Source organism: Myotis yumanensis, unplaced genomic scaffold (assembly GCF_028538775.1).
Source record: "Myotis yumanensis isolate MYYU_CA2020_CCGP unplaced genomic scaffold, mMyoYum1.0.hap1 SCAF_10, whole genome shotgun sequence".
NCBI classification, from domain to species: Eukaryota; Metazoa; Chordata; class Mammalia; order Chiroptera; family Vespertilionidae; genus Myotis; species Myotis yumanensis.
Genome location: NW_027223761.1, coordinates 46,573,885 through 46,593,976, shown reverse-complemented (window position 1 = coordinate 46,593,976; position 20,092 = coordinate 46,573,885). Strand labels below are relative to the sequence as shown.

At 55.3% G+C, this 20,092-nt stretch overlaps 2 protein-coding genes across 2 annotated transcripts in view; both read right to left on the bottom strand.

Moving 5' to 3' along the window:
- The window catches only part of MYO7A (myosin VIIA), a 78,485-nt gene extending 69,765 nt beyond the window's left edge, over positions 1–8,720 (bottom strand). Inside the window, exon 1 of the mRNA XM_070426867.1 lies at positions 8,659–8,720. Within this exon, the coding sequence (XP_070282968.1) occupies positions 8,659–8,688 (30 nt within the window). The 5' untranslated portion in view covers positions 8,689–8,720. The remainder of the gene's footprint in view (positions 1–8,658) is intronic.
- A 4,493-nt stretch (positions 8,721–13,213) lies between these two features.
- The window catches only part of CAPN5 (calpain 5), a 61,022-nt gene continuing 54,143 nt past the window's right edge, over positions 13,214–20,092 (bottom strand). Inside the window, exons 11-13 of the mRNA XM_070425673.1 lie at positions 19,397–19,512; positions 18,723–18,859; positions 13,214–15,958 (exon numbers count right to left, since the gene is read on the bottom strand). Coding sequence (XP_070281774.1) covers positions 15,776–15,958; positions 18,723–18,859; positions 19,397–19,512 — 436 coding nt within the window. The 3' untranslated portion in view covers positions 13,214–15,775. The remainder of the gene's footprint in view (positions 15,959–18,722; positions 18,860–19,396; positions 19,513–20,092) is intronic.

Here is a 20,092-nt window from a genome sequence, read left to right as displayed (position 1 = left end):
CGCACCAGCGCCCACTTGCCGGGCTGCGGGGCGCGCTCCTCGGCGGAGGCGGAGGGGTCGGCAGGGTCCGCGGGGTCCGCGGCGTCCGCGGGGTCCTCGGGGCGGGCTGGGGGCTCCATAGCGCGAAGGGTCTGGCGGCGGCTCCGGCGGCGGCGCGGCTCAGGTCCCTAATTCACCTAATCCGGTGCGCGCAGCCCTCGGGGAACCCTAAACCGGGCCATCTGCCGCGGGCCCATGGCAACGGCGGCTTAGGTGACGCCTGCGGGCCAGGAGCGGGGAGGGGGCGCCCGCGCCGACCCGGCCCCCTCCCCTCTTGGCGGGACCCCGAACACCCCCAAATCGTCGGGGATTCGCAGCCAGCTTCATAGAAGGGACCGCGGCAGGTGGCCACCGGGCTGCCTTCCTCAGCGCTAATGAGGCACCTGGAACCTCACCTTGACGGCAGTTTTGGAGAAAATCGGTATGTTTGCTACGAAAAGAAACCCGGGACTGTTACGGAGTAGAATACAATAAACTTCGTGAATTTTTAAGACTAAAGGGAGGCTGGAGTGGCCGGCTTAGTGGTTGAGCATCGGCCTATGAACCTGGAGGTCACGGTTGTTTTCCCCGTCAGGGCACATGCCCAGGCTGCAGGCTCGATCCCCATTGGATGGTGTGCAAGAGGCTGCTGATCAATGATTCTCTCTCATTGTTGGTGTTTCTATCCTTCTCTCCCTTCCTCTCTGAAATCAATAAAAATATATTTTTAAAAAGGCTCAAGGGAAAATGCATCAAAGATCTTTCTAGCTCACTGCTGCCTCTGGGAAGTGAGGGCAGATAGAAATCCGGGGCTGTTGGGGGGCAGGGGCTCTGGGGGACATGGAGAAAGTCCCTGAAGAGTCCGTCTCTGGTCCTCACCCAGCCTCTGAGGCCACCAGCCCGTGATCTCCAGCCTGCAGAGGAGGCCCTGAGGCCTGGGGCAGGGGTCCCCTGGTTCCCGAGTACAGCAAGCAACCTCTAGTGGCTCAGAGCTCCCCCACCATGGGTACCAAGCCGGGCTCCTGTATCTTAGCAGCAACACAGGACTGGGTACCTGGCTGGGTTCTATGCTGGGCTGTGAGGTAGTGGCCATGGTGCCACCCAGAGGGTGTGGAATGCCCAGGCCCTATGGCTCTCCATCCACCCCCACCTCCTCCCCTCTCCCTACTTATCTCTAGCTTCCTCCCTTCTTTCCTCCTTTCTCTTCTCTCTTCAAAGCCTCTTGTTCCCATTTTTGGTCCTTGACCTTGTTTGGAATTCTGGAAGCCCAACTGCTCCCACCACAGATAAGCAAACCATGGTGGGTGGGGAAGGGGGGAAGGGGGAGGGGGGGGAGGGGGAATGGGGAGCAGGGAGGGGGACTAGCCAGGATGGAGACAGTGATTCCCCACACAGAGCTCAGAGCTGCCCCGCTGGACCCAGGCTTCCTTCCACTCCAAATCCCTGTCCCAGCCCTGGGAACACGGAGCTTTGCCACCCAGCACTAATCAGACTGACCACCGTGATCCCCACCCACTTCCTGAGCCCTCTCAGGGCCCCTGCTCTCAGGCAGGCTCCTTCTCACCGTCAAGTCCACATGTACCCACCTGGGGAGTCCATGGGAACAGGAATCAGACCCTCAGACACGGGGCTGCTGGTAGTGGGCTTTCAGGCATCTTTCCATCTGTCCACTTAACCAACTAGGCTCAGACTAAAGCTGAGGGGCCACTGCCCTCAGAGCTCCCAGCCCAGAGGTGAGGGGGTAGGCAGAGCCAGACACAGATAAGAATGGCACCACCAGATAAGGGACGAATTAGCCTGGAGAGACAGGATGGCACGGCCACTAAGAGGTTGGACTCTGGAGACAGACGGCTTAGGTTCAATCCAGGCGAGGCGACTTGTCAGCTGTGTGGCCTTGAGCAAGTTCCTCAACCTCTATGTGCCTTTGTTTCCTCGTATGTGGGATGGCAGGATTAAATAGGTGAGTGTGCGAACTCACTCAGATTGGTGCCCGCTAGACAAATGTGCTGTATAAATGTTGGTTATTAACTGAGCAAGTCATGTTAGGGGGTAGCAACTGGATGTTGTGATTTTTCTAAGCAGACATGAGGGATAGGGTGATCAGAAGAGGGAAACAGCAAAGCACAGAGAAGCAGAAGGAAGAAGGAAGAGATGGTAAAAACCGGTCTGGGGGGTGGAGAGAGGCCCCCTAGACGAGACCCAGCAAAGTGCTGAAAGCCTGGCACCTACCAGACCAGACCCACTGCTCAGCCCCTCAATCCTCTGCACCCAGACCACCCTGAGCTGAAGCCTGGAAATAGGCCCCTTGCCTGCAGGTGGCCTGTGTACCAGGTCTGGGAGGCAAGTCTAATGCCCCCATGACCTACTCTGGCATCACACCAGATCCTCTGCCAGAACCAGGGCTCACTGTTGCTCCAGGCTCATCACCCAGGATAGGGCCTTCCACCTGTGCTTATGCTGAGCTTTCTGCCAGGAATGCTTCACCCCACTATCCTCTTCCTGCCCCCACCAAGCCACCAAGGCTGCACTGAGTCATGTGTCCCCTGGTCCCCACACCCCCTCCCCAGTACCTTCCTTTCTATACTCCCTTGGTGCTTCACACAGACCTCTGGTGCTGCCCTCACCCCCCTCCCCCCATACCTCCATCCAATCCAATTCTGGCACCCATTTTACAGATGGGGAGACTGAGGTTCAAGGACCTATGCAAGGATGTATAGTAAGTTGGGACAAAAGCTTTCAGGAAGTAACTGTGCCAACTGTCATCAACAAGTAGGGTCAGTGAAGATGGCAGAGTAGGGAACTCTAAGAACCTCTTTATAGATACAACAAAAAACATGGCAGAAACTACCAGAATCAACTTTACTGAAACTCTAGAAAATATTCAAAAGTTTACCGTAACAAAATGAGCATTTAATGAAGAGATAGGTGACTGAAATCCAGGAGGAGACCTGTGTGGTGTTTTAACCTACTCACCCCCCACCCCCTTGCTGGCAATCTTGGTGTGGGTTCTTGGGGCCAGAGGGAGCAGAACAGACCTTGTTATTGAATAATTGTGGTTATTTTAACCTGTTTAGGGGTTCACTGAAGGAATAATGCAAAGGGCTTGCCTTTCGTTTTCTAACTTGAACTCCCTCAGGGCAGACAAGCAGCTATAGAGGGCACTGGTCAAAAATATCCAAAGGCAAATGAACTACCTACTGCTGCTTGGGGACAAAAATAATAAGTTAAAACAAACAGGAGCCACTCTAGGAAGCCTGGAGGAAAAGCAGGGAGTGAGTTGCTTCAGGGAATACAGGCTTTAAAAAACTCTGGCATATTACTGGGGAATCTGAAAAACCACATACATGCCCAGGGTTGGACAATGTTCAGAAAAAGATCAAGATCGTAAGCGCTCACCTCCAGCTGAGCTTCACATTCTACGCAGACAGTGAAGGCTAAGGCAGAGTTGACTGAGCATTGGAGGCATGCCCCAACCCACACAGAGAGCCCGTCTGCAAAGACCAGGAGGTTTGATTTGTTTTGTTTTGGCTCCAGGGGTGCTAGAGACTGTAGTGACCACACACAACAAAGAATACAGTCTTCACAAAAATAGTTTAGAAAACTCACTAAACAAAACTACAACTCACAACAGGCAGCAACAACAAACCCTGGGGAGATTCTAACTTCCAGAGTTATCACATTATGACATTCAAAACGTCCAGTTTACACAAAAAAAATTAAGTGGAATGCAGAGAAAGGATGCCCCATTCACAGGGGAAAAAAGGAACTTAATAGAAATTTTCACTGAGGACACCCAGACTTTGGACTTAATAGGCAAAAACTTTAATCAACTGTCTTAAATATGCTCAAAGAATTGAAGGAAAGGAGAACAACATCTCACCATAAAGAGGATGTCAATAAAGAGACAGCAATTATAAAAAGGACCAAGTAGAAATTCTGGAACTGAAAAGTACAATAACTAGAGGAGTTCAACCGCAGATATAAAGAGGCAAAATGAAGAATCAGAAAACTTAAAGATAGGTTAATTGAGATTATCCAGTCTGAGGTGCAGAAAGAAAAAAAATATTAAGGAAAATGAGCAGAGACTAAGAAACTGCCGGGAGCCGGTCCATCCTTGCTGTTTCAAGGGACCTGGCATATATGGCATACTGTTCTTAATATGTTTGCTCACCTTCTTGGCGCTATGTGTTTTAACCAAGGTCACCTCTCCGAGAAAGGTTGTTTCCCCAGGTGGGGATTTTTCCCTGAGGTTAGGGAGGGGATACAACCCCTTAATTAAGTGCCAGGCGGGTAGTTAAGCTACATAATCTTTACTCCCTGGAATGGAGATAAGAAACGCCCTAACCTTTGTAATAGAAATTGACAGGATTAAAATCGGCTGGTATAAATACGAATGTAACAAGACAATAATCATCAGATCCACATCAGCTCCTCATCAGCTCCTCATCAGCTCCTCATCAGAACCTCATCAGCTCCTCATCAGCTCCTGATCAGATCATCATCAGATCCACATCAGCTCCACATCAGCTCCACATCAGAACCTCATCAGAACCTCATCAGCTCCTCATCAGCTCCTCATCAGCTCCTCATCAGAACCTCGTCAGATCCTAACCAGAACCTAGCCAGAGAACATGGCAAAAGATCCTGGACAGAACCTGGCTACAGAACTTCACTGGAGAACCTAGACAGAACATGGCAAAAGAACCTGGATAGAACCTGGCTAAAGAACCTGGTGACTGAACCTGGCTGGAGAACCTAGAGATCCTGGCTAGGCTGCTGATCAACTGAACGCTGTCTCCATGTCATTCCTTCTTCGCCGACTCCGTCCACACCTTTGGGGACCCCTGGACCTGCTGGGGTTGGACCCCAGCAAGAAACCTTTTGGACACCATCAAATGGACCAACACATGCATAATGGGAGCCCAAAAGGAGAGGGGGAGGGAGGCAGAAAGAATATTTGAAGAATTACTGACACAAAACTGCCCAAACTTGATGAAAGATATGAATCTATACATACAAAAAGTTCAATAAATTCAAAGTAGGATAAACTTAAAAAGATCCACACTGAAACTCATTATAATTAAACTATGAAGACAGAGAGAATCTTAAAAGTAGTAAGAGAGAAGTGGCTTGTCTTCAATATGATTAATAGCCAATTTCTCATCAGAAACCATGAAAGCCAGAAGGCAGTAGGGTGACATATTTAAAGTAGTGAAAGGAAAATACTAGTAAGTTGTCAAATAAGAATTCTATATCTGGCAAAAATCATTCTTCAAAAATGAAAGACAAACTAAGACATTTGCAGACAAACAAAAGCTGTGTTTGTCATTTGTTGACTTGCCTTACAAGATATGCTAAAAGTAGTCAACTAAAATTAAAGAGCACTAGACAGTCATTCAAAGCCACAAAAAATAAAGAAGCTTGGTAAAAGTAACCACATAGGTAATTATAAGCCAGATTATTGTTATTTTTGGTTTGTAAATCATCTTTCCCCCATTTTTTCCTATAGGATTTAAAAGACAAATGCATAAAACAACAATTACAAATCTATGTTAATGGGCACACAGTATACAGAGATGTAATTTCTAATAATAACAATACAAAGAGAGGGATGGAGCTGTATAGGAGCAAAGTTTTTATATACTATTGAAGCTAAGTTGGTGTTAAGTCCCACTAGATTGTTATAAATGTAAGACATTATTTGCAAAGCCTAAGGTAACCACTAAAAAAAAGTGTCTATATACAGAAGAAGAAATGAGAAGAGAATCAAAACAGTACATTGGTGTGGGAGAGATCAATTAAACACAAAAGAAGGCAGTAATAGAGGAACTGAGGGGGAAATGATATGACCTATTAAAAATAGCAAAATGGCAGAAATAGATGGAAATGAATTAAACTCTCAAAAGGTTGAGGTTAGCAGAATAGGTTTAAAAATAAGATCCATTTATATGCTATCTACAAGAGACTCACTTTCCATCCAAAGACACAAATGTGCTGAAAGTGAAAGGGTAGAAAAAATATATTCTAATCAAATAATAACCAAAGAAGAGCTGGGATGGCTATGCTAATATCAGGCCAAATGTATTTTAAGTCAAAAGTGATACAAGAGACAAAGGACATTGTATTTTAATAAATGGGTCAATCCAACTGTTATCAACAGCCCACAAATTTATCTTCAAAATCCCCTTTGCCCAGGATGGCGAGCAAAGTACATCCAGTCCCTATGCTGGCCCCACCATGGAACCAGAACTCATATCCCACTGAGGCACAGCAGCCCTCACTGAGGTTCCTGAAGAAAGGGGTCATGTGCACCACGGATCTCTGGGTTCTTGCAAGCACCAGCTGACCTTGCTACCTGGGACTAGTCCCTCCTCCAGACACCTCAGTCCCCTACCTGCATGTGAGGGACTATCACAAAAGCCTTAGAGCCTTCCCCGACATCCCATCACCACCGCAGGCAGGGCAGAAGCCCCCCCTACCCCCAGGCACCCTTCCAACCCACTCCACCCCCTGGGACTCCTGCTATCACAGTTCCACTCATAGGCATCCTTACTGTGCTTCTCCCACTTCAGTCTGGTAACTCCTCAAAGACTGGGAACAGTCAGTTTATCTCTGCATCCCTTGTGCCCAGCCTGGTACAGAGAAGAGGCCTAGTGCCACTTTGCTGGGTGGGTGAGTGAGAACTTGGCTGGAGGAGGTAGCTTTTGGCACAATAGAAATCTCCAGGCACCCCCACCCCACGCCTGAAGCTGTCAACACAACAGGTCTGCCCAGACTGCCCCAGGGCCCCTAGGAAAGAGCCCATGTTCAGTAGATGCCACCTAGCAGGGGCAATCTGACCCCCTTCCTGTGCCTGCTCCTATGTCACCTCCCTGTGCCCTGCATAGCTGCCCCCTCACCATCATGGCTCCCTGGCCTGTGTGGACCTACACAGCTTATGTCTAAATTACTTGCTCTGGACACCATTCTCTTCACCTGTGATAAGCATGCAGCTCCCTACCTCATAGCCCTATGGCAATACAATAGATCCTGGGTAGAGAGCGCCTATGGACCAATGCAGGTGTTACTTTTGAAGAATTAGAACTCTCAACACATGAAAAGAATCTTCCATGTTTTGGATTATGGAAGCGTTTCCTGTGCCTGGTACCCTGTGGGGTTCAGAAAGGTGAGTGGATCTCTGCAACGGAGTGTCTCCACATGGGGACACTCTACACCTGGGAGAGAAGCATCGTCTCCTTTGAGGTTTCCTGAGATTTTTCTCCTAAATAAAGTGTGAGAGAGAAAAGATGGAGAATCCCCACGCACAGGAGCACTACCAATGTGATTTTATTGGCAGGCGTCACGCAGCTAACCTTTCATGAGCTGTCTAGCATCAGGTGGAGCGGTGTGTATGCACTATGTCATTTCACTCTCAACATCCCTTTAAAGTAGGTGCCATTGTCTGCCCTAGCCCCTTGGACCAAATGAGGGTGTAGTGACATTCATTCATTCAGCACAGAGCTCCATCTGTGAGTGGCCGGGCCGGGCTGAGGAGACAGTGGGGAGCAGGAGCCCCCTCCCACCCCATGAGCAGGGGAAGAAGGTGGAGTGACAGGACTACCAGGAGCAGAGCAGGGAAGGCTCCCAAAGGGAGTCATGAGCACGGGGAGGGCAGAGGGGAGTCAGCCAGGAAAAGGGGACACAGAGGCAGGTGAAAGAAGCAGCGCTTTGATTGAATCCCTCAGGCATGTTATCTTCCCAACAACCATGCCAGGAAAGGAGGGTTTTGTCCTTGTTTTGCAGATGGGGAAACTGAGGCTTGGGAAGGCTGAAGAACATGCCTGAAATCCGCCCAAGACAGAGCCCAGGTGTGTGGGCTCTGCATGTGGCACTGTGTGTGTAGCTGGCCGGCTCCTCAGAGTTGGGACCATTTCTAGGACCAAATAAGTATCAGAAATGTACTTTCTGTCTTGCTGTGTGAGGGGTGGGCAAAGCCGGCGTTCACCTGCAGACACCTGCTCCCAGCAGAGGCTGCCGGCTCGGTGAGGTGGGCCAGTGCTCAGAGGGGACAGTCAGCCTGAGGTCTGCCTCAGAGGCCCTCCGAGGGCAAACACCCTTGGAGGGCTGTGGGTGGCCCAAGCTCTCCCTCTGGGGGCTGCGCGTGCCCCCACCCGCCCAGCCCCAGCTGTAGCACGGGCCCTGGCACACAGCAAACACTCGGAGACAGTGACTTTCCTTCTTTCATTGGTCCTGGCTGTCCCTGATGTGCCTGTGAACAGACTCTCGGGCCAGGGGACCAAGGGGCTTCAGAGCGGGTCTTTAGTCCCAGGACACAAGACTGTCTCTCCTGGTTCTGCCCTGATGCCTGCTTCTCACACACCCAGCCCACAAGCTCACACAAAAGCACACAGCCTCAGAACAGGCTGCCCGCTGGCCTCTGATGGTCCCAGAGGACAGCCCGCCACCAGCCCTAAGGCCTGGGGCCAGGCCCACCTGGCTCAGGGCCCACATTCCTGGCTCTGGAGACCAGGAGCTCATTAGAGCCTCAGGCCGATCACGGGAAGAGCGAGGGGTCAGGGGCCACTGGAGCCCTGGGAAGGAAGCAGGACGGAAGGGCTCAGTCGGAGAGGAGACAGCACCTCTGCTTCTTCCCCATATTACCTGCGGGGGCTCCAGCTCCGGCCATGGCATCCTCAACTCACGGCCCCCAGTCAGGGTCAAGGTCCTTCCTAGTCCGGCATCCGTAAACTTGCTAAGTTCCTCTTCCCTTCCCCCAAGGGCTTTCCCATATTGGACCTTTGCACATGCTGTTCCACTACCTGGAATGTCTGGCGATTCAGAAATGCATGTAAATAAATAACTTCTACCCAGTGAGAAAGGGAAGTCCCAAAAGACATATCAGAGGAGTAATTCTAGACTGGGCCTGACAGGCAGGGAAAGTTTCATAGCTGGGTTTTGAAGCCTAGATAGGAGTTTTCTGAAAGCAAGGATTGGGAAGGGTGTGCCACAGTTAAGCATATGCACGGGAGAATATGGGATGGGGTAAGATGAGCCGCCCAACAGGGTTATTCCTGGCACAGAGGGATGAAGGCCAATGAGGTGCAGAGAGCACTCACCTGCTGAAGAATCACCATTGTCCTTTGTCAGACCTGCCTGCTGCCCACCTGGCCAGACACAGTTCTGCAGGGAGAGATCATGTCAAACTTCTGAGCAGCCAGCCGTGTCAGCCTTGCACCTGGCAGGGGTCACCTGGGCTCCTCCCAACGCCACAGCCCCTCCTGCCTCTGGGGAACCCTCCCTGGCTCTCTCCCTCTCGTTGCAGCCCAGGCTGTGTGACCTGAGCCTCAGCCACCATCACAGCTCTATTGTCCAGAGCAGCTGCTGTTATTCAGAGATTCCAAAAGGCTCCTAGGAAGTAGCAAGTCTGCACCCCTCACCTGGACATATGGGCAAAGGGGCCCAGAGAGGGACCAAGACTTGCCTAAGTTCACACAGTTGGACAGGGCAAGTCCAGGATGAGGACTTAGTCTCAGACCTCCCAGCTGAGGGCTGCCCCCCGAGTGTGAGTGACAGGGGCAGCCTGGCCCAAGGGGAGGGTCATGGGCTGAGCTGCCTAAATCCCTCCAGAGCACCCACTGCTATCAGGATGGAGGCTCCATGACCCCAGTCTGGCTTTTAAGGCCCAGCACCATGTGGCTCCTGCTGATGTCTCAGTCATCAGTTTTCTTCCTTCCCCGGCCCTGCACTGGGACCCTCCTCAACACTCACTCTTCCTGAAATGCACCAGCCCTGTTCATACCTCCTGGCCTTGGCATACACTGGCTCCTCCACCTGGAATTCTGACTAGTAAATTCCTATGCTCAGTTCAGATGTTACCTCCTCTGGGAAGCCTTCCCTGACCACCCCCAGGCTGCGGAGAGTCCTGATATTTCCCTCTGTCCAGCCCTGATTATATGCATTATGTTATCTGGTTGGGGTCTGACCCTACCTCTGATCCCAAAGTCAGAGAGTTGATCTAGGGCAGGGCATGGGTTCAGCCATCTCCTCACACAGCACAGGGCCAGGCCCGGAGAGGACTTAGGAAGGACTTGTGGGACTGAGTGTGGTGATTCAAGGCAGCCCCAGCCCACAGCCCTGGCACGCGGCCCTCCAGCCCCCCACCTGCCCTCAGGATGGCCATCAATTTTTCACGAGGCCCATTCAGAGGCACTGGGGCATTTGATCCTCTGCCCATGACACTCCTGACACCCGAGCCCTGACCCCTGCCTGGAGCTCTGGGACACAGCGGGCACACAGTCCTCCCGGAGACGGGCACTAGGCCTGGGTGTCTGGCAGGGAAGGGAATTCAGCAAGGCCACCAGGCAGCCGCCACGGGGGTTAGTCTGAAGAGGAATCCTGGCTGCGTGCTAGCACCCTGAGCCAGCAGGAGCCCTGAGAGCCGGGGGCAGAACCAAGGTTTTCATTAAGACTCGGGGCCTTGGATGAGGGCATAGAAGTTAAGGGCCACCCTTAAGGAAAATGTATAAGATCAACTTTTTTTTTTTTTTCTAAAAAAAAGAACTAGTCCATGTTCAAGGTAATTGCTTTGCAGATTGAGAGCAGGGAACACAGAACTATTTCTATGCCGTCCCTGGGTTACTTCATCCTCACAGCAACCCTGGCTGGTGGCTTCATGGTCCCATTTCACAGATGGGGACTCTGAAGCTCAGAGGAAGGAAGTGACTTACCTGAGGAGAGAGATAAAGAAAGAGATAAAATGTAGCAGAAAGGCCAAAGGAGACAGAGATCGGGCCAGAGCTCTCTCTCTCTCTTTCTCTCCCACCCCCAGCACGGCTGCTCCCGGCCCCAGCCCTGGTCAGAGACAATTCAATGAGCACCATGCCCCTGGCTCTTCCCATTCCAGGGTCCCAGCCTCCATCTCGCCAGGCTCGGGCAGTTTCATTCGATGGCTGCTGTGGCCTAGCCCCCAAAGGTGGCAGGAGGCCCAGACCGGGAGCAAATGGCTGTGGTCACAGGGGCTCCAGGGAGGCCCAAGCCCAGGACACCCTCCGAAGTCCAGCAAACCCTCCTCCCGATGCCCAGGAGAGGGGCAGCCCTTGCTTACCTGGCTCCCAGCTGCCACCTGCACGGAGGGCCTGGGAAGCTGGGGTCAAAGGTCTGGCACAATCTGTAGACACGTCCCCTCTTCCTCTGTCTTGCTCCAAAACTTGCTCTGGGGGCCTCCCTGGGCCTTTCGGTTTTTCACTATGTGACTCCCTCTCCCTCTCAGCCTCTCCCTCTCTTTCCTGCCCAGGTCGGCTGTCCAGCCGCACTGCTGCCCTCTCCTCCCCTCTCCAGAGCCTTCCCCCAGGAGGCGGAGTCCGAGGGGCCTGGAGGCCTGGGTGCCATGACATCAGCGTGGGGGGCGGGCTGTGCCGCCTCGGGCCCTGAGCAGAGTGCTGGCTGCCCAGAGGGAGGCAGGGCAAGGGGTCTCTCTCGCTGTGCTGGGACCAGCTTGGACCCGGGCTATGACCACTCATCCGGCCTCAGGTGCCTCCCATCATTCGCAGTAACAACACCTGCTTCCTCAGCACGGGCAGGATTTGCTGAGTCCTGGCCCCCGCCTCCCTCTGCCAAGCCTGTTTTCTCCTCCATAAACGGCTGTTTGAGACTCTGAGAGGAAATGAATGCAAGCCCCACGTTCTAGCCCTTTCCCCCTCCTCCCCACCCCCCCCCCCCCCCCCCAAGCTCCTCACCTCACCACGCCCCACAGCTGGTGGGGAGGAGAGGCAGGAGGCTGGCTGTGATCACGCAGGAAACTTCCTCAGCCCAGCATGAGCCGGGCACATGCAGAGCAAGGTGAACCATGTGATTTTAAAGTGGTGGGGACAGAGGAGGGAAAGGGGGGACAGATAAGCAAGGGGGAGCCCAGTGTTCATTGTTAGCACTGGAAAGACAGTAACAGGGGACCCCGGCTGAGTCCTGGCACTTCCTCTCCATCACCCTTGGCCTGGAGCCACCCGGCAGCTGCCCCCTCAGTGCGGCCTCTTCAGGGGCAGCTCTCGGCCTGGGCGGAGGCAGGGCTCTTTGGATGCCCAGCCGCTGTACTTGGGGCAGGCGGGGACACTCCAAAGCTGGGGTGCCCATCCGCCAGGATCCAGTGGTCCAAGTGCGCCCCCTGCTGGGCACAGGCGTGGCTGCCCATGGCGCCCCTGGGGAGCCAGGCTGAGCATCCAGCTCTGCCTGGAGAAGCTACATGAGGCGGGGACTTCCTCTGACCCCCCAGTCCTGGCCCCCGAAGGCCCCGGGATGCTGAGTGTGCCTGGCCAGGCAGCCCTCGCAGGAACTGCTCTGGAACACGGTCCCCACTCCTAGACTCGGGACCTATCACGCTTCCATCACCTCCCCTCTGAGCCAGGCTGGGCAGGCAAGTGCGTCAGCCCTGCACAGATGGGAAAACTGGGCCCCCTAAGGCCCACGGTGCGAGCTGTGAGGGGTGGGCGAGGCGTGGTGGGGAGCTGGGGAGGGGTGATCTCCAGATGCCGCAACAGCCACAATGCATTCAGCACCAGCTAAGGGCCAGGCTGTGCTGAGGTGGGCACAAAATTCATAATGTCCTTTTCTCCGTGGCCCATGGGGGAAATCTAGGGATTGGCCTTAATACATTTGTGTTTCTCACTCTTCACCCCAACCCAGCCCAGTGGACTGAGTTCTGTCTCCTCTGCCTCCACAATCTGTCCTGTTTCTCCCTGCCACCACCACCCCTGGCTTCTTGGCTCAAGCTGCTCGCTCTGGTCTGCCCACATCCACCTGCACCCCCATAAGCCCATCTCCTCTGTCTGAGGCCCTTTATGCGGCTGCTCCCTCCATCTCACAATTGGAGCAGAACTAACCTTCCTTCCCCCCGCAACTCCCACACCACCTTACCGGGAATTCTCTGTGGGACCTTGGTCCAGATGAGAGTGTCTCTACTGCTCTTCCCACTAGAGCAGGGGCTGTGGCTGGTCCCCTGCATCCCTAGTGCCTTGGGACAAGGCCAGCTGAGGGAATAACTGAATGACCCCAGTGACCTCAGCTCAGAGATGCAACGGACAGGCAGCGGGGTCCAGAGTCAGCTAGAACTCCAGGTCCTCCCTCACGTTGTCTCTGACCAGAGGACAGGCACCAGGGCCTGAGAAATATTCTCTCCATTATCCCTAACCCCCAGAGGGACAGACTGATGCAGGATGGTCTGAGATTGTGGTAACGTTTATTATGAGAACAGAACAGGTCTCCCTGGCCCACGGTGGGCCCTGCGGGGAGTGAAGCCCAGATGGGGTGGTGTGGACCCGAGGCCCAGCCCATCTGCAAACGCACAGGCCCCTGTGGACTGAGGGTGCATCAGGCACACGGAGCAACAGTACTCCCCACCCACCCTCCAGCCCCAGCCCAGAACTCCAACCTCACCTGCCCCATCCCCAACCAGGGTCCTCCACACATCCAGGATCCAGCCTGGCCCACCCGAGGAGCAGAAAGCAAGGGCAGGGCTGCCGCACCAGTCCTGTTGCAGGGCAGGGCTGGAGCCCACAGGCCTGCCAGTTGGTCCTGGTTCGACCCAGGGCCCAGGTGGATGTAGCTGAGAACAGACCCACCTGGGCACCTCCGGCCCTTGCTTCTCCACCCTGCCTCAGGAGTGTTCATTGGAAATAGACATTGAGAAGTGATTACATGAGTGTACAGTGTGCACGCGTACAGATACACAGAGAACGGTGTTGCCCTTATGCAGCACTTGTTAGCGAGCGTGCTGGCAAACAGGAGTCAGTGGCCCCACGTGGCAGAGGGGCAATCGAGGCACAGGAGGGTGAATGGTTTGCTCCTGGTCATCGGGAGGGTCCTGGCCCCGGGCCAGGCTCTCGAGAGGAAGCCGCCGCTTGCCCAGGAATCTTGTCCTCCTAGTTGTGCAGTTCCTGGCCCTCGCGTGGCCCAGGGCCCCGACGCAGGAGCAGAGCTGGCCACAGGGTGAGGAGGCAAAGTCAAGAATCCAGCGCCTCCAGCCAGGACACTGGACCAAAGGGCCAGGACACGGAGCCGGAAATCCAGGCTTCCAAAGGACTTCCCAGCCAGCAAGCCCACAGGAACTCCTGTTCTGGAACCAGCTGAACGTTTTCATTTACGTTGCCTGGTCTGGCGCCCGAGAAGGGTTGCAGAGAGACCCTATGCGGGTCACAGCGCCCACACGATTGGTGCCGACTTGCAAAACATGAGTACAAACACCCTCTTCTTCATCCACCTCCAGACCCCTTCTGAGAAAGTATGGCTTGTCCTCATCCCTCCCCAAATGGAATCAAAATAAAATCGGCTGAGCCGGTGTGGCTCAGTGGTCGAGCGTCAGCCCAGGAACCAAGAGGTCACTGGTTCAATTCCTAGTCAGGACACATGCCCAGTTTGCGGGCTTGATCCCCCCAGTAGGGGGCGTGCAGGAGGCAGCCGATCGATAATGTTTCTCTCTCATCGATGTTTCTATCCCTCTATCCCTCTCCCTTCCTGTCTATCTAAAAAAAAACACACACACAAAAATCAATAAAAACATATAAAAATAAAACCAGAGGACCACAAGAACTGGAGTTGAAGAAGAGAAAAGGGGTGCACAGGCTTCTAAAACCCCTGGTTAAAACTGAGAGTTTTAAAACAGAAAGAATATAAAATGTTGAGGACTGAAAGGAACATTTTGGTCCGGGCAGCAAGAAGAGGGCTGTGGCCTCCCTGGCTGCATTTGGGGGAATGTTGGCGGAGAGCCTCTGGTCTGGTGATGGGTTTCCCTCTCTCCTGCCAAGCCCTGATGCCAACAACCAGAGCCCCTTCTCCCAGGAAATCCCAGTGCTTGCAGTAAAGGGGGTCCTGAGAATATGCCCCCCCGCCCAACTTTCGTCCACATGTCCTCCCTACCCGCCTGGCCCTGGCCACCAAACTGGGCACACGCCTTCTGGGCCCAGGGCCGTGGAGACAGGAAGACGGCCTTCCTTTCCATCGCTGACAAAACCTCTGGGGCGGGGGGCGGGGGGGGGGGCGCCTTAAACCAGAGGTTGGGGAGGTAATCAACACGGGGTGAGACGGTAGCCGCAGCTCTCTGGGCAACCAACCACTTGCCAGAGAGGACCTCGGAGCAGATCTGCGGCCCAGCATGAACGCCAGGTCTCCCAGAGCTGTGGGCAGGGGCCCAGCTCCCCCCGGGGTCTCATGGGGTCATTTACTCACTTGGCAAATCTCTTGAAGAAATGAAGGGATGGGCAGGTGGATGGAATTCGAGAATGAACAGATGTCACCTGCATGTTCCCAAATTCCAGCCGGAGCAGGAGCCCAGCAGAGGCCACGAGCCCTTTCAAGGTGGCCAGAAAGTCAAGTTCTGGTGACAGAGAAAGCGATGTCCGGGGCACGGGGGCCGTTGCAGGAAAGGAGGGGAAAGTGGGGCTCGGGGGTATGGCAGTTTGTGTGTAAACAAGTGGCATCTTGGCACTCCGTGGGCTGACAGCAGGGCCTTGGGGAAACATTCTCAACGGACAGAGTCCCTTCGCAGTGGGAACAGCTGGGGAAGGGCGGGCTATTTAAATCTCAGGCAAGAAGACTTCTCCGTGAGAAAGGAATGCTGTGGGGTCCTCAGGACACTGAGGCCCAGAGAGGGCCAGAGACCCCCCACGGTCACACAGCGAGTCAGTGGAAAAGTTGGGAAAAGGACCCCGGCGTCCTAGCTCCCAGGCTAATCCCTGGCAGGGGACATGCAGACGGTGGTGAGAACTGTGGGGGCCAGGTAGGCGGACAGGCATCAGACAGCCGTGAGGGTGGCGCTGCTGAGGATGCGCACGGCAATGGTGCCCGGCAGGTCGCTGGGCTGCCGGCTGTCTCGGTCCCGGAGGTGGAGGGTGTGCAGGGCCTGGAGGTCATCGGGGTCAGCCTTCAGCTGCACCTGGCCCAGGAACTCATCCTTCAGGACTCGGTGGTTCCAGATCTGGGGGAGACAGAGGAACATGGGGGCCATCTCCACGGATAGGTCTGTGGGGGCTGCTGGCAGTTCTGGCAGGGCCTCGATCCCGCCCTTCATTGCCTCTGCCTCCCCACGAAGCCTGCCCTTTCCAGAGCCTCGGCTTCCTCCTCTGTCCAAGCCCCTTCCACATATAATGTTAAGGGTGTTACTATTAGCTCTGTGTGACCTTAGAGACTGGGTGACCTTGAAGAGTGATATACACACCCCCTGCCTGTTGGCCCCATCTTTAAAATGAGTGGCCCCGCCCTAACCAGTTTGGCTCAGTGGCTAGAGTGTCAGCCTGCAGACTCAAGGGTCCCAGGTTCGATTCCAGTCAAGGGCATGTACCTTAGTTGCGGGCACATCCCCAGTAGGGGGTGTGTAGGAGGCAGCTGATGGATGTTTCTCTCTCATTGATGTTTCTAACTCTCTATCCCTCTCCCTTCCTCTCTGTAAAAATCAATCTATATATCCTATCTAATAAAAGAGAAACATGGTAATTAGCCTACGACCGCTACCCTTCCCATTGGCTAATCAGGGCGATATGCAAATTAACTGCCAGCCAAGATGGCGGCCGGCAGCCAGGCAGCTGGAAGCGAACATGAGGCTTGCTTGCTTCAGTGAAGGAGGACTCCAACGTGCCCCGCCTGCGCTGCCGGCCTCTGAGCTGGCAGTTTGAAACTTCGTAACAAATATAGAAGCTAAACAAAACCCCAGAAACCAGCTTTCAGCCAGCAGGGATCTCAGAGCTGGAGATGATACAGTGTTTCGATTATAGAACCCAAACAAACCAGATACCTGCTTTCAGCAGCAGAGGCCTTGGCCCAGAATAAAAAGAAAAAGAAAAAAAGGAGTGGTTGGGAGCTTCAGTCACCCACCAGCCTGAAAACAGCCCTCAGCCCCTCACCCAGACTGGCCAGGCACCCCAGTGGGGACCCCCACCCTGAAGGGTGTGTGACCAGCTGCAAACAGCCATCATCCCCTCATCCAGGCTGGCCAGGCACCCCAGTGGGGACCCGCACCCTGATCCAGGACACCCTTCAGGGCAAACCAGCCAGCCCCACCCATGCACCAGGCCTCTATCCTATATAGTAAAAGGGTAATATGCCTCCCAGCACCGAGATCAGCGGAGCCATGAGGCCTCCCAGCACCGGAATCAGCGTGACACGGGGCAGCGCCCAAACCCCCTGATCACCCTGGGGCTCTGTGAGTGACAGGGGGCGGGGCCACAACCTCCCTATCCGCACTGCTCTGTTCGTGACAGGGGAAGGCGACCCAACCCCCTGATCAGCCCTGCTCTGTGCCTGATAGGGGGGAGCTCCCAAACCCCCTGATCGCCCTGCGGGGCTCTGTGTGTGACAGGGTGCGGCACCCCAACCCCCCCCCCCCCCCCACGGGCCCTGCTCTGTGTGTGACGGGGTAGAGCCATAACTTCCCCATCGGCCCTGCTCTGAGTGTGAGAGTGGCGGCACCCCAACCCCCTGATCGGCCCTGCTCTGTGGGTGATAGAGGGCGGTGCCCCAACTACCTGATCCACCCTGCTCTGTGTGTGACAGGGGGCGGTGCCCCAACTCCCCTATCGGCCCTACTCTGTGCATGACAGGGGGCGGTGCCCCAACTCCTCTATCGGCCCTACTCTGTGAGTGACAGGGGTGAGCTCCTCAATCCACTGATCAGCCCTGCTCTGTGCGTTACAGGGGGAAGCTCCCCAACCCCCGGATGGGCCCTGCTCTGTGCGTGACGGGGTGGTGCCGCAACCTCCCCATCGACCCTGCCTTGAGTGTGACAAGGGGCGGTGCCCCAACCCCCCAATCGACCCTACCCTGAGCGTGATTAGGGGTGGCATCGCAACCTCCCGATCCGCCCTGCTCTGTGCATGACAGGGGGCGGTGCCCCAACTCCCCAATCATCCCTGCTCTGAGTCTCACCAGGGGCTGCACCTAGGGATTGGGCATGCCCTCTGCCACCCGGGAGCAGGCCTAAGCCAGCAGGTCGTTATTTCCCGAGGGGTCCCAGACTGCAAGAGGGCACAGGCCAGGCTGAGGAACCCCCTCTCCCCACTCCCCGAGTGCACAAATTTTTGTGCACTGGGCCTCTAGTATATATATAAAATGAGTGGCCCCTACAGTCCTTCTTGCCCCAACATCTGTAGGTCTGTGTTGGATCGGGGTTAGGAACATTCAGAAAACCTGCAGTGCCTCCCCTGCGGGAGTGCCTAAGTGTTCATTTTTACAGATGGTTTCTCACCACAGAGATGCTGGCCTGGGCCAGGGGGACAGAGGGCTTCCTGCTAATGAGCTCAGGATGGTCATCCACTGGCCACCTTGGTCTGGGAGGACAAGGAAGCCCAGGCACAGGGACCGGGCTTTCTGACCCTGCCCTCTGACCTGCCATGTGCCACTTCAGTGCCACGTTTCCAGGTGAGCCCCCCTGCAGGGGAGTTTAAGGAACCAGTCCCCAGGCTCTGGGGCGAAGTTGGCAGAGATGGCCACTGTCTCTGGCCAGACCCTGCTGGGGCTCAGAATCACAGCAGCTGAGCTAACTCCCCACCCCGCTGACGGGACTCTGGGGCACCAGGAGGGGCAGGCGAGAGAATTCCCAAGGCCATACTGTGCCGGGGACAGAGTGGGAACCAGCACCGAGCATTCCTGGGTCCCGTCAAAGGCTCTGCCACGCCGGGCTCAGCCTCTCTGAACGGGGAAGTGTCAGGCTAGGGGCACAGGAGGAGCCCCAGGACCTTCAGGCTCACCTGGACAGTGATGGGCTGGCCTGGCTTTTTGCGGTAGAAGATGCCTTTTACATCGTACTCAGGCGTCGAGGTACCCTTCTGCATGGCTGAGTGGACTTTGTGCCCCTCACACTTGATGATCACATAAGAGTTGGCCCCTAGAGAGATGGAGGGGGTGATGGGGTGAGGATGGGGGGCTAGGGCTGGGCCTGGATGGAACAGATATCTGGGGGTGAGGTCCTCTCCCCAGAGCAGAAGCCTGGGCTCATGTATTCAAGAGGAGGCAGACCGGGAGGGGACACACCGGTCATCTCTGGCCTCCAGGCCTTTACCCATGTTGTTCTGTCCAGAGCATCCTTCCACCCTAGTCCATTTCACCAGGCTTCCCACCTTAACACCTCCTCAGCCTGGAGAAAGGCCACTCCCTTCAGGAAGCCCTTCCTCCCAGCGGCCTGTCCCCGAGCCCTAGTGCCCCCCTCACTAGAGGCCTCCCAAGAGTAGGAGGCTGAGTGTCCCTCTCTATGCACCCAGCTTCCTCCCGGGGCTGGGCCTGAGCGGACGTCAGGAAACGTTTGCTCATTCATGATCGAGGGCAGGGGAGCTCTGGAGGCTGGGCGTCTTCAGCGGGGGAGGGGAGGAGACATGGGCAACCTCCCAGGGGAGGAGGGTGGGGGGCTTTCCTCGAGCCAGCGCACCTGTCGGGGAGTCCTTGAGACCAGCAGCCCCCAGGACATGCACCTGGGTCACCAGCTGGGGGTAGCCGCACAGGGAGCTCCAGCAAGAGCGGGGCGGCTCATCCAGGCACAGCTCCCTGGGACAGGGCAGAGGAGAAGAGGCGGGAGGTCACGGAGGGGGGTCAGGAAGATGGAGGACAAGGGGGTTCAAGAAGAGGGGAGGGGAGAGGAGCAGTGTTTAGTCCAGGCGTTGCTTGTCCTGGGCAAACTCCCTGGGCTTCCTGCTGCTCTATCCCCACCCAAGGGTGCCCCATCCTTCCCCAAGGGAAAAGCAATTTACTGAGCACCTACTGTGCGCCAAGCCCTCTGCTGGGATGTTATAGGAATTATTTCTAATCCCCACAAAGCCCCGGAAGGTAGGTGACTATTATGCCCATTTTACAGATTGGGAGGCATCAGGCTCAGCAGGGAAGGGACCTGCCCGCCAGCTGGGGGAGCCCAGGCTGGCAGGACCGAGGCCCACTGGGCCCACCACACGAGCTGGCCCCCGGGCGTGGGATGTGGGCAGGCAGCACCGAATCTGGGCTGCCTACTCCGGTGGAGGGCAGTGTGGGGCCCACAGGGTCTGCACCCCCGTAGGGATGGGATGGCTTAGCAGTCTACCCAGCCCGACGCGAGATCTTGGAAAACATCCCCAACCTCAATCCCCAATTCTGA